The sequence below is a fragment of the Camellia sinensis genome, chromosome 12 (genome assembly GCF_055761805.1).
Source record: "Camellia sinensis isolate YWXY chromosome 12, ASM5576180v1, whole genome shotgun sequence".
Classification (NCBI taxonomy): domain Eukaryota; kingdom Viridiplantae; phylum Streptophyta; class Magnoliopsida; order Ericales; family Theaceae; genus Camellia; species Camellia sinensis.
Window position 1 is genome coordinate 144,076,214 of NC_138972.1, and position 13,955 is coordinate 144,090,168.

At 34.6% G+C, this 13,955-nt stretch overlaps 1 protein-coding gene across 2 annotated transcripts; it reads right to left on the bottom strand.

The window, feature by feature from the left end:
• Positions 1-371: 371 nt before the first annotated feature.
• On the bottom strand, positions 372-9,832 carry LOC114259663 (ATP-dependent RNA helicase DEAH11, chloroplastic). Of its 2 annotated transcripts, none has more exons than XM_082900058.1 (3): positions 8,839-9,832; positions 2,528-5,684; positions 372-1,722 (listed from the first exon to the last, which is right to left on the bottom strand). In XM_082900058.1, the coding sequence occupies exons 1-3, from the start codon at positions 9,649-9,651 to the stop codon at positions 500-502; spliced, it is 5,193 nt and encodes a 1,730-aa protein (XP_082756184.1). In that variant the 5' UTR covers positions 9,652-9,832; the 3' UTR covers positions 372-499. The 2 variants fall into 2 exon arrangements, with proteins under 2 accessions (XP_082756184.1, XP_082756185.1); XM_082900059.1 differs by lacking the exon at positions 8,839-9,832 and adding an exon at positions 7,056-8,470.
• Positions 9,833-13,955: the final 4,123 nt, after the last annotated feature.

Consider the following 13,955-nt stretch of genomic DNA (forward strand, 5'->3'; position numbering starts at 1 on the left):
AATGTGAATAAAATATATCTATATTTTACCTAATTTCACACATATTTTTCATTTTTCTTTCCAAATCCTTTCTTAAATTCCCTAACCAAACACAACATAAATATATCAAATTCAATAGACAAAGCACGGACTTGTAGCCAAAAAGTTTATAAGGGCCTCCATCAAACGACTTATAATGAGCCAACCAAATTCATTTTTTTGTACAAAGAAAGAAGAAAAAGGGCGGGGGAACTTATGTCCAACAAACGCACAGGTTTACATAAACACAACCACAGGGTTGTGGAATATGTGGATTCCAAAGTTGATTAGTGTTGTTAAAAAAGCCAGTTTGAGCACAATTATTAAGGTCAAAGGAAGAAACAAGTAGCTCATTAACATAATCCTTTTTTAATTTTTTTTTTTTGATAAATAAAGAGCACATTAACATAATCCTGTAGGCAACATATATACAAGAACTATATGTATATATACATCAGCGACTTGTAAGATTAATGAAACTTCATATGATAGCATGATGTACAGACCTCAAGTGAACATAGCAGTCATCGCTGTTGCAGAAGCATTCCAAGCACACCCAGCAAATGTGTTTCCCACATCTGCACTCAATGTGGTTGCACCCATCCACCTTCTCGATCATGTACCCGCAGACTGGGCAGCTCTTCACATGCTCTTTCCCCTGGCACCATTCTTTCAGTGACGAGTCCGGGTCCTCCTTGAACTCCTTGTACCTTTCACACGACATGAACGGGTGATACTCCAAGTGACAACCAGTACATGTTTCCGCATAGCAAGCCCCACATGCAAACGGCCAACAAGTCGCCCCCGGTTCCGCTACCCTGTAAACTGAAGGGCAGTCGGGAGATGGGCAAAACTTGTATTTACCACCACTAGATGCCACAAATGCCCCCAGAGAAGCCCTGAAGAGTTCTTCCAACTTTTCACAAGATAACAGAGACCTCAAATCCATGAGCAAGATGTGCTCACCACACATCTCATGGGCACAACCAATGGGGAACCCATCACGGCTTTTAATTGCAGATTCTAGTTGTTCAACCAAGCACGATTGACAGAACTCATGTCCACATGCTGCCAGCTGATACGAGTCCTCGACCTCACACAAGCAGATAGGACAGGTGGAGGCCTCACCACCAGGATGCTCTTCTAGATCATTAACATTAAGAGAGCAAGCAAATTCATAAATTACTTTCTCTGCTGCCTGCTTCACCTCCTTGCTTCCACGGACACAGATGACATGGTGCTTCACATCAAGGGTCAACTCAGCCTCAGGTACCTTCTCCTTAAGCCCACGTATGTCTGGCCCAAACTTCTCAACCACTTTTTTCATAAGATCATGAGGCAAAACTCTGTTTCGAAGACAGATTTCCAGTGGTTTGTCTTCGCGGAGAGTTAAAAGAGACTGTACCAGTTTCTTCGCAGCCAAAGCAACCTTGTCTTCTGAACCAAAGACCCTTACATTTAGGTTCTGCCTGTCAAAGAAAATGTATGTTCCTGTTTCTTGCTGGACTGATTTCATGAGCATAATACCCTCTCGGGAAAAGAGAAGCTGCAGTATAGTAGGCGTGAGGCTGTCATGAGTCACAAGCTTTCCTTTCATTAGCTGCTCCAGAGGTTTCCTCAACTCTGCCACTGCCTTTGTAGCATTAGCAGATATCTTGACCCGATAAGAGCCATACTCAGTCCTTTCCAAATTGTAAGATACACCTGTGAAGTAAATTGATTCATGACTCTCACAGCTAAATTATAGAACAATTATTTAGATTGTGTTGTGAAAAATAATCATAAATTCATTTTAATTCTCTGCCTTCAAATATTGCAGAACAAATTCAATAAGGCCATAAATACATACAACATGATTTTTAAAAATAAACTTAAATAAAATAAAAAAACTAACACAAACTTATCATCGAACTTTTTGCAATTGTCCAATTAATGAGTTGTCATCGAGAAACACAAATTGTCCAAACACATGCAGTCAAATGGAACGCTGAACAGTTAAAGATTTTATTGGCCATTCAAATTATCAAAAAATAAAAAGAAATACTTTAGTAAACACTGTGGTTACAAATGAACCTATCTTTCAACTCTTACTAATATAAACTGTAGTGTAACCCATTTCTCCTCACAAAAATCTGAAAAACACAGTTGAAAAATCTAAAAGGCACAGCAAGTCCTAGTCCTCCTAGATTGCATAATTAACAAAGCATTCATATATGACATGATATACGTAAATGAATTCTACCAACAAAAACAGCTCTCAATGACTTCTAGAAAAAGAAAATTTGAACTAGATCAGAATAATCAAGCATCTAATCAAAAACTGGGACAAAATTAGTGAATTGGCTGAATAAAACAAAAGAAAATTGTACACACCATGTGGAATAGATTTAAGCATGAGTGGAGGATTTTCCCTTAACTACGAGTGTGACGAATAGAAAAAGAACATGTTCAACAAAAATAAACGATTTCATGAAATAGAAAGAACCATATTCAGAGTAATAGGAGATACCACTACGATGCTTAAAGCTATTGAATAAAGAATCTAGTTGCCTCTTAATGACCACATAGACAGGAGCAGGGCACGACAAAGAGCTATGGAACAACTGCTGGCACTGTATCTTCTGCCACGAAAGACATCCAGCAAGTGCTTTCCCCTCAATATGATGCAAAGCTTTCGCTGCCTCCAAATGCAGTCTTCCATCAAAAGTAATCAAAGCTTTCATGAAGTTATCCTTTGGTTCAGGGCGGAAGACCTTGACATAGCAAAAATTGCTTAATGGGCTGTTGCTAGGCATGAATGGAGCAAGTTCTTTACGAAGTGCTGCTTCACAAGAACCACATGGTGGATCATCAACAGCAGCTCCTCTTACGAGAAATAAATCCAGAATTTTCCTATCTGTGGCCATTCTCAAGATTTCTAGAATTTCTGGTTCCGAAGTTTCTCTATCTATACCTCTGATGACAACAGAATCCATGCACTTTCTATCGATCTCACAGTAAATAAGCCTACCTCCAATCAGAATGTTAGTGCAATCACTAACAATAAAATCAACATCATTCCTTTCACATTTAACTATTGCAAAGCCCTTGCTGTGCCTACGGGGCCAAAACACTTTGGCTCTTACTGCAGGAAATGATGACATTCTATGATCACCCACCACACATGCCCAAGCAGGGGCAACCTTTAGTGAAGAGCCACAAAATTCAACACCGTTTAACTCAACAGCTTTTTGAGCTGCAACAGGAGTGAAAAATGTTATCCTGCCCCACTTTTCATTGTCTTCACCATCTTGTCCACTGAGAGTGAACTTGTGAAAACCACATACTCCAGAGACAAAATTCTCAAAGAATATTAAAAGCTCCTTGTCATCAAAAGAATTCACCTTTGAATGAAACACATCCACAGTCAAATATCTCTGCTCCAACTCCAGATGCTTAATTTCAGCACCAGCTCCAAACAATGCCACTGGGGGGTTAACACCGGGCTGGCCCCCATGATGTAGACATTTTTCCAAGCATTCATTTCTCAACAATTTCTTTTCGTATGCCAAGGCATCTGTCAGAAGGCTGAGAACCCTTTCAATGTCTTCTGAAGAGGCAAATAAGTGAATTTCATCCTTATCAGCATCAATTTCAATACCAATTCGTTCATCCATGAAGGTTGTTTGAATGCGAGAAACATGACGAAGTAAACTATTGTTTGATTTCCCACGGAATCTCTTTAGAACCGCACTTGAAAATCCAGTAATCACCCTTACCTGCAGCTTCCGACTCTGCAGCTGTGAGATATTGAATGGAGGATGAGGACTAATGGAAAACAAAGAGTCATAGTCAAAAGCAGTTACACAGACCAAATATTGATTTGGCGTAGATAGCATTTCCGAAAATACAACCCAGCTAGGCTTCTGACCATATGCAAGCAATGAACATGAAGGATGAAGTTTAAAATGTTCTCCAGTTAAAGCCACCTCATAACCAAGACGATCATATCCAGAGTACATGGCTACATTTTCTGCCAAGGAAGAAAGTATCGCTTTCTTCATCCATTTATCATGTTCAGAAACAACGTCAGGATTCCAAAGCCAGAAACTAGGAACAGTGATGCTTAGCTCATTTTTAAGACAACTTTCTAATTCTAGTACAGCATCATAGCATCTACGCATAGACTTCGCATTGACACTATTTTCCCAACACCATTTATTTTGACTCCCTCGAGGCATACATTCCCATTCCTTGTAGACAGAAAGCAGAGTGAACAGATCTCCACCACGATGGCAGAATTGTACCTTAATACAATCAGCTTTTAATTTATCGTCACTAGTACCAACTCTGCAAAATATGCTACTTGCATTTGCCATAACAGCAGCAAGTATGACACCCTCTCTACACAACTGATGTTGACAGCAGTCAAGAACAAGTTTTCCAAGCCGAGGCTCAATACCCAGTTTAACTATACAATGTCCATCCTCAGTTAAATCAAAAGCATCATTTTTGGATATGATAGCCCCTAACTGCACAAGGTTTCTGATGGCCATGTCAATTGCCTTGGCACTGGGGGCATCAACAAAATTAAATTCCTGTACATTCTTAATCCCTAAGGCAAGAATTCTTAGAACTGCAATGCCTAGGTGAACTTTACGAATTTCAGGCTCCTGCTGAAAAAGCATAGACTGATAATCACAGTCCGAATAGAGCCGGTAACACTTTCCAGGTTCTGTTCGGCCAGCACGGCCAGCTCGCTGGTTAGCTGAACTCTGGCTGATCCAGGAAACTCTTAGGACATTCATACCACTACTTGAATCAAACCAGCGCTCCTTTACCATGCCAGAATCAATTACATACTTGACACCAGGAATAGTCAAGGATGTCTCTGCTAAATTCGTGGCAAAAATAACTTTTCTCTTTCCAGGGTAGTCCTGGAATACACGACATTGCTCTTCATGGGATAGTTTTCCATGTAAAGCTAACGAGACAACAGAGGGAGACTGGAAATTTTCACGAGCCCAGTCAACTTCCATCTGAGAAGTCAAAAAGGCAAGAATAGCCCCTTCATTCTCTGATTTATGGATCTCAGTAACCATCTTAACAACATCAAAAACATATGGAGCTAAATTACCAGAACTGGATTTTAAAGTGCCAGAAGTCCCTCCATATTCACCTGGAACATAATTGATTTCAACAGGAAAGCTTCTCCCAACCACATGAAAGGTTCCACAACCATAAAAGTAATCCGAAATTTTGCTTGCATCAACTGTTGCAGACATTATTATGAGCCTTAAATCACCCCTCTGACAAAGTAACTCTTTTAACAGAGCCAACAGGAGATCAGTATTCAAGCTCCTTTCATGAGCTTCATCTATAATGATGCATGAAATTCCAGACAGATTCTTATTGTTCATGTAATGTTGAAGTAAACAGTGGTCAGTCATAAATATTACCTTGGACTTGAATGCCTGAACATGAGAATATGTTGGATAACAAATGATTGAATTACCTTCATAACACCCGTTAGTTTCTTCACCAACCCTTTTTGCCAAAGAGACAGCAGCAATTTTGCGGGGCTGGGTGCATACTATTGAACCACTAGCACCAAGTCCTGAATCAGCCAGAAACTGAACCAACTGTGTGCTCTTCCCTGAACCAGTCTCTCCAATCAAGACCATTACCTGCAAGAATTGTGAAAATAAGCAAAATTTAATTGATACCATACTATTGAGCCCCTAATGCTTTAGTACCCTTTTATGAACATTAAACCATCCCAAGGGCAATGTGAAACAGAAGTCGATGAAGGTGTTCCATAGATCCATGTACAACTTTAGTATACATACTCACTCAAATACATATATATATATATATATATATAATATTATAAACTAGAATAAAATTTTGTACTGATTACCAAAAAATAAAAAATATCATAAGGGGGATGGGGAGATTGATACAAAAACAAAAACAAAATAAAAAATAAAAGGTAAACTACCAATAAGTCCTAATAGTTGAACTTAATTCTCATCAAGTCCTATTGAAAATAAGTCCTAGCAAAATAGTCACTAAAAATAATTTTGTGACGATTTTTTGCATATGTCGCTAAAAATTGACAATTAGTAACTTTTTTTTGTCATAGTTTTTATAAATTGTTGCTAAAACTTATAATTTGTGACTTTTTCTGTGATGAATTTTTCAAACTGTCGCCAAAAGTTGAAAATTTGTGACATCTTTTTGTGAAGATTTTTTTAAACAGTTGCTAAAACTTATAATTAGTGACATTTTTGTGACAATTTTCAAGTTGTCACTAAAAATTAACAATTAGTGACGTTTTTTAATAGTGTTGGATAAAAAATGTCATTATTTATCAGAGGACCTATTGGATAATAAGTCCACCTATTAGGACCTAGACGTAAATCCCCCTATTAGGAGGGAAAGCAATCATTTGATAGAGTGGAGCCTCCAATATACAGATAAAGAGTGAGTTTATAGGTTTGGTTCAAAATTTGCACAATGAGGAGAGTAAACTCATGATTTAAAAAAAATTTCCCCTACCAAATTCTACATAGCCTTAATACATGTGTATAAAATACGTGGAATTTACATCATCTAACCATACGTATATTTGAATACACATGACCCCCTCAAAGGTACTTTTTTTTTTCTTAAACAATTAATTATTTATCTTTCCCTCTTTCCCTCATTCAGTCACAAACAACTCTTTTCGTGTTTTCACTCAGATTTTTTTTCCATTTTTCTCTTTTCCCTCTTTAGTCTTCCCTCCTTTCACTTAACTATTTTACTCTTTCACTCATTACTGTGAAATAGCTTCAAAAGTCTATGTACCCAACGCAATTTGCAATTAATTAACCATTCATGTACTACTAGGTGAATTATGCAATATCTATTCTTCACTCATGATATTACTTCTGATTTTTTATATTTCTATAGTGGTGAACCAATGAAGTTCAACACTCATTTTTTATTAACTTATCTTTAATAGTGATATGTTGATTTCAATAATAATTTAAGCTGTTTAAACCTATCCTTACCCGACCACTTAGACTTGCTCAATGCCTTCCTTTTTTCTGGCCTCCCCCCAATGATGGAATCCAGGCACCGCCCCTTGACTTAAAGGATCTCAGGTTCTGTTTGCCTTTTACAAGGACCATAGCTGCATATGGCACGTCTATATAGGTTGCATGCCCATTCTATTGTGTTTTTAATGAAATACTTCTACTTGTTAAAAAGAAAAAAGAAAAGAAATTCAACAACTCCCAACACACGTGTCAATACTAAGAAATACGGTCAAAAAATTAACCTTAGGCTGGTCGCTCCAATTCTCTTCATGCATTCTTCATATAAATAAATACTTGATACAAAAATAAAACAGAAAAAAAAGAGGATCGGAAGAACAAAAATGAAGCTTTTACTGCATTAAATAGCTCTGCAAAGATTAGCATGCAGCTTAGAAAATGTAAAACAATTACTTATTGCCACCAATTTGTCCTTTACTTCATTCCTTTTCCACAAACATCAAAATTTTCAGCCTGTAATCAAGATTTTAAAGTTTATTTACTTACCATCCAGGGTGAATGCATAAAAGCACAGAGCAAAATCGACCACAAAACAATTTGAAAACAATTAAAAGAAGAAATATAAAGTTTTTAGGCCCAATAAGGAGCAAGTACTTTTAAAAAGATCCACACATTCACCTCAAAACTTGCTATCTCCTATTGAATAACAAAAATCTTGGATGACAGATTTGGACAATTTTAAATTGATAATCTATAACATATAAATTATTCAAACCTAAATGACTTCATGGTGTTTAGATAATTCACACATATAGTGACTTGCTTTAAGTTATACCAATGTAGTAATGCCACATTGCTTGTGATTTTATTCAAAACAACAAACAATATGAGTGAAGCACTAAAACCTACAATAGAGGAAAAGCCATAACTATAAACCATCACTTAAAGCCAGGGATGGAACGAGGAGACCATGAGGGGCCATGGCCCTCCCACTCAACTGAAACGTTCTCAGTAATATTACTTTGAAAGCCCACTTTCCATTGTATATGGCTAGAGATGGCCCCTGATTAATGCCGACGTAATATTATTGACAGGCAAATAATTGGTGCATACTGATAATCATAATCCAATGGATGTTAGTAAATATTAATATGTGTGTGTGTGTGTGCGTGCGCGCGCGCGCAAGCGAGAGCCCGCGCAAGTGTGTGTAAAACGTGTATTAAACTATGTAAAAAAAATATGGCAAATGCTAACAAGTGGCCAGAGACATTGTTGAATATTGGGATTGAAATAAAAAAATGTTTTGAAAATAGATAAAATAGTCAAAAGGTGCATTTATTTCAGCAAAAAATGCACTGTGTTTCTAAATTTTTTTGTCGTTTTCTTGTACCCAAGAACACTTGCTAGCAAGACCAAAAAAATATATAGAAGTAATAAGAATATATGAAAATGTATTAGAGTTCTGATTTTATTTTTTTTTGGGCATTATTTGAACTTTTATCAGTGCTCATTGATTTTCATTCTAAAAAGAAGTAGAAAACAAAACAAAATTAAAAAAATTTGTTTACGAGTGCCTTAAGGGTATTAGTTGATATATATATATATATATATACTGAGATTTGGATTTTATGTCTTGGTGCCTCTGCAGATGAAAATCCTAGTTCCGTCCCTGCTCAGAGTATGTTTTTTGCATTCTAATCAAGAATGCAATAGTGGTTCAATTATCAAACATCATAACACAAACCAGCTAACTTAGCCTATACAATTGTTCAGTGAAAGAATAAATGCAATGGCAAACCTGTTCCGAAAGGACTTTGCGAATGATTTCAAGTCGGAATCCATAAATTGGCAATCCCTCTTCGAGTCTTCGACACTCACGCATCACAATACAATGAATTCTACTCAAATCCAAACCGTCCTCAAACTTAAAAACCTCAGTTTCACCACTAATTACCGAATCTTTAGAGTTGTTTCCTTGAAGATAATTAAGAACCCACTTCATAGCAGACCTAAATTCTTCCATCCTATTCGTAATCAACCCAATCTCATCTCGCAAACCTTTAGCCTTCCCCGGCAAGTCACCGAATAACAAACCCAATTTCTGCGGCTTCCGAAGCCGAGCAGAGAGATTCTCAGCCTCATTCTGCAAAACCTCCCTCTTTTTCACCATCCTCTGCATAACCTCTCCTTCCAATAAACTCTCCACATGAGAAACAAACAAACCCTTCACTCTCTCCTGCAATTCATCATCCAAAACCTCAGACACCGGAGTCATGAAATGATCGCCGGCGATCCGGCGTTCCCAGAAGAAAACAATAGCTTCGGCGGCATCAGTACGGTGGCGGAAAAACAAAATTCCGGCGACGAGACCGGTGGGATTGACAAAGAAGTTGTGAGGGGTAGGGTTGCATTGATTGATCAAGGAAACGAGGTCGGGTGTAGGGAAAAAGGGGCAGCGGGAGTGGAGTTCGACCATGAAAGGCGGTGGTTGTTGGCTGAGGGAGGCGGCGGAAGGAGGAGGCGGAGCAGGAGGAGGAGGAAGAGGAAGCCAATGTGGGTGGGGATTGGAGGGGGAGTAGAAGAAGGGACGATGGTGGTGGCGGTGATCCATTGGAGGGGGAGTGAAGAACTGTTAAACCCTAAGAAGACAGGAAAAATTGAGAGAAAATGGAGAGAAAATTTGAAGAGAAGTGGGGGAAAGGTGGTGTGTGAGTTGCGTGTCAGAGTGAGAGATCAAACGTAAAAATAAGCGACGGACACAAGTCTCCTCTCTGTCAACGTTTTGGAGTTATGATACTACCAAATTACTAACACTATATTAGGAATGAAAATTAAATTCCCCCCTCTCAAAATGATGGTTTTTTTTAAGAATTTAACTATTTTTAGTAGTATAATTATTATATTTTAAAAAAAATAATTTTTTTAAATTATTCTTTTAATAGTACATTTTTTAAAATATTAATGTCATAATTTTAAAAATATTAATGTCATAATTGTACCTTTTATATTGTTTATTAATTTAAAAGATGGGCAAAATAAGAAATTTATTTTATTTTTGTACTTGATTTTTGAAGAGGGACTAATATTTTGGAACAATGAAAAATGGAATAATGGACTAATATTTTGGGACGGAGGGAGTAAAGAATTACTTAAGTTATAAGAGAAAAGAAAATGAAAGAAATAATTATATTTTTTTCTTTTTTTTAGATAAAGAAGAAGTAAAAAAAATGATTGTGATTTCTCTCATTCTTATTTGGTTAGATTTCATTAAGAAAAAAGAAAAAAAATTATTTTATGCTATATTACCAAAATAACCTTTTTATATTTTCAATCATTTTATTTTTTTTATTTTTATAGGGATAAAATTGGTATTATGAAAATAGTGATTTCTTTTCTTTCTCAATCTCTCCACTTTTGAGAAGATTGAAAATGAGACTTATAAGATAAATGAGTTTATCTCTATTTCTTTTCATTTCTCTCCACTTAGATTATCTAAACAAATAAAAAAAAATACACATCTTTCTATTTATTTTCTTTTCTCTCTAAATCACTCAATCCCAACATAACGTAACTCAATATGATAAGAGAAAGATAACTCAATAAAAATTAAATTATAACTAAAGCCTCATTTAGGAATTAGGTATTTTACTAAAAAAAATTTAAAAGGTCATTATAAATTATTACATTACTTTTTTATTTTTTTATACATCTTTTCAAAAAAAAAATAAAAAAATTATTAAAATATTAGGTTTCAAACGAAAGGTAAATATAACATCACATATACCTAAATAATTTTATATTATAACAAAGACATAATAGGTGTGTGTTATAAAAAAAATTCCATCAAAATAAAATTAGAAAAATACGTACCATTCCATACAAAAAAATATTAATCATTGTAATAAAATAAATTATAAATTTTTAATTTAACAATTTAAACTTTCATTTTTTATTCTATTTTCAATTTAGATAACATTTTTGTTTTTGATAAGTAAAATCGATGAACAAAAATAATATTTTGATCATTAAACTTGTTAGACTTATTTATTTTGATAATTTATTTAATTATGTTTTAATTTATTTGAAAGAGAAAAATAGAATCCAAAATTTATTTTGATGATTTATTTAATTATATTTTAATCAAAATTTATTTTGATGATTTATTTGAAAGAAAAAAATAAAATCAAAATTTATTTTGATGATTTATTTCTCACCTAAACCTTTATCTTAAATGTTGTTAGAATGTATTTAATATTTGATTAAATCAGGAGTTCAAACAGCACAAAACAAAAGTTCAAACAGCCTAGCACAGCAGCAAGTCAAACGGTTCAAGTGAAAAATATTTAAATTAGTAATGATAGAAGTACAACGGTTATAAACGGCTATAAATTCAAATGACTACAACGACTATAAATTCAAATGAATACAACGACTATAAACTGTTATAATTTTCATTATATATACTAAAGTCTCTAATGTAAACAAGTTACCAAAAAAAAAAAAAACTTGAAAATATTCTTTGATCTATAATCACTCACATCTATTCTCAGAAATTATACACTGAGCCTCATAGCTTTAAGCCTATCTTTCCTGTGTGAGATTTATAAAAAAATCAAAATTTCATTTTATATATCTATCTTTGAGAGATGTTTATTGTAAGCTTTCTTTGAAAATAAAATTCCATTTCATCTTGTAAAAGTGTTGCAAATACTGTGTTCTTGAAATCTTGAGAGTGATTGTGAATCACCTAAGATTTATAAGGGTTTGGGCTTGTGAAGTCTATATAAAATTCGTGGAGGATTGCTCCATTTGTAAAGAGGTTGCTAACACCCCCGTGAAGCTAGAGCATAGTGAAAAATCTCAAGTGAAACTTGAAGAGTGGACGTAGGCCGAGTTGAAGCTGAACCACTATAAATTTGTTTGCCTCTCTCTCCCTTATCTCTTTATTTTATTTAAATTGCTGTAGCTATATTTCACATTTTCACTGTGCTAAAATCATTAACTGGCATAGTTGTTAGAACACTTGTTTTAATTATTTTTATTTTATTAATTATATTTATCTATTGTGCTAGTCATAATTTTTGTTAGGGTATTATTAATTTTTAATTGTAAAAACCTAATTCACCCCCTCTTAGGTTGTCTTTTGTGTAACAATTGATATCAGAGCCTAAACTCTTGCTTTAGATTTAACCATCTGAGAGTTACGATCCATGGCAACCTTAGCTAGCACTAGTACTACTGAAAGACAAGCTACCAATAGGCCACCATTATTTGACGGAAATAACTATAGTCATTGGAAAGATAAGATGACCCCATACCTACAAGCCACTGATTATGTTATGTGGATTATTATCACCAAAGGTCCAAAAATTCCTACCAAATTAGTAGATAATATTAGTGTACCTAAAACTGAAGATGAATGTAATGAGAGGGATTACAAATTATTGCAAGCCAATGCTAAAGCCAAACTCACCATTGTTTGTGGATTAGACTCTAAGAAGTATAATAGAATTTCAAGTTGTGATTCGGCAAAAGAAATTTGGGACAAACTTGAAATAACTTATGAAGGTACAAACCAAGTAAAGGAATCTCGCATTGATATGCTTGTTCATAGTTATGAATTGTTTAAAATGAACTCTGATAAATCTATTTCAAGTATGTTTACTAGATTTACTAAAATTATAAACTCTTTGAAATCTCTTGGCAAAACTTATACTAACAGTGAGTTGGTAAGAAAAATTCTTAGGTGTTTACCAAAGAATTGGGAAACAAAGGTCACTGCCATTATAGAAGCCAAAGATCTCTCCACACTTGGATTTGATGAGCTTGTGGGTTCCTTTATGACCCATTAGATCACCATAAAAAGACATGAGGATGTTGAAAATAAAAATAAAATTGGAATTGCATTCAAAGCCTCATCAAATAAAGAAGAACATGAAAACTCCAGTGAGGATGAAAGGTATGACATGTTTAGTAGAAATCTCAAAAAGTACTTCAAGAAAAACAATTATGGAGGAAGAAGACCTTTCAAGAAAGAGTACAACAAAGATAACAAGAAAGAGTCTATTATTTGCTATGAGTGCAAAAATCCTAGACATATGAAGATGGATTGTCCAAAATTAAAGAATCATGGAAAAGACTACAAAAGAAACAAAAAGGCCATGGTAGCAGCTTGGGGAGAAAATGAAGATAAAAGCTCAAGTGATGAAATTAAAAATGAAGTAGCCAACTTATGTCTCATGGCTCTTGAAGATGAAGACTTTACTCAAGATGAGGTAACTACTCTTTATGAAGAACTTGAAATTGCATTCCATGAACTATCAAATGAATTTAGAAAAGTTTGTGCCAAAAATAATGTGTTGAAGAAATCTATTGCATCTTTATCTATTAATATAGAAGAATTAAAAAAAGAAAAAATTATTTTGAAAAATGATTTTGATACTATCTCTAATGATAAAACTACTTTAAAAAACAATGTTGATGATTTAATAAAAACACTTGAAAATTTTGTAAAAGGTAGAGATAATCTCAACATGCTTCTTGAAAATCAAAGATATGTCTTTGATAAAGTGGGTATTGGATATGACCCTATTAAGAAACAAAAGAATCTCAATACAATTTTTGAAAAGGCACCTCTCATGATACACCCTCATATTACTTGTCATTATTGTAGAAAGAAAGGCCATTATATATCTTATTGTCCATTCAAAAAGAATATGAACATGGGAATTAAAAAGATTTAGATTATTAAGGGATCTAACAAAATTAACCAAGAAGGACCCAAGAAACTATGGGTACCAAAAACCAACACTTGATTGTCATCTTGTAGGTTTGCTTTAAGTCCAAAGCTAAAGAAGGGAAGTGGTACCTTGATAGTGGATATTCCAGACACATGACCGAAGATAAATCATTATT

What these genes read in the sequence shown, in the direction of transcription:
- LOC114259663 (XM_082900058.1), bottom strand. Translation starts at nt 9,651, where the DNA reads ATGGATCACCGCCACCACCATCGTCCCTTCTTCTACTCCCCCTCCAAT. An exon ending in GCAAAGTCCTTTCGGAACAG is followed by an intron (nt 5,685 to 8,838) that starts GTTTGCCATTGC and finishes CAATTCTTGCAG; the next exon opens with GTAATGGTCTTGATTGGAGA. An exon ending in TAGCTTTAAGCATCGTAGTG is followed by an intron (nt 1,723 to 2,527) that starts GTATCTCCTATT and finishes TTTACTTCACAG; the next exon opens with GTGTATCTTACAATTTGGAA.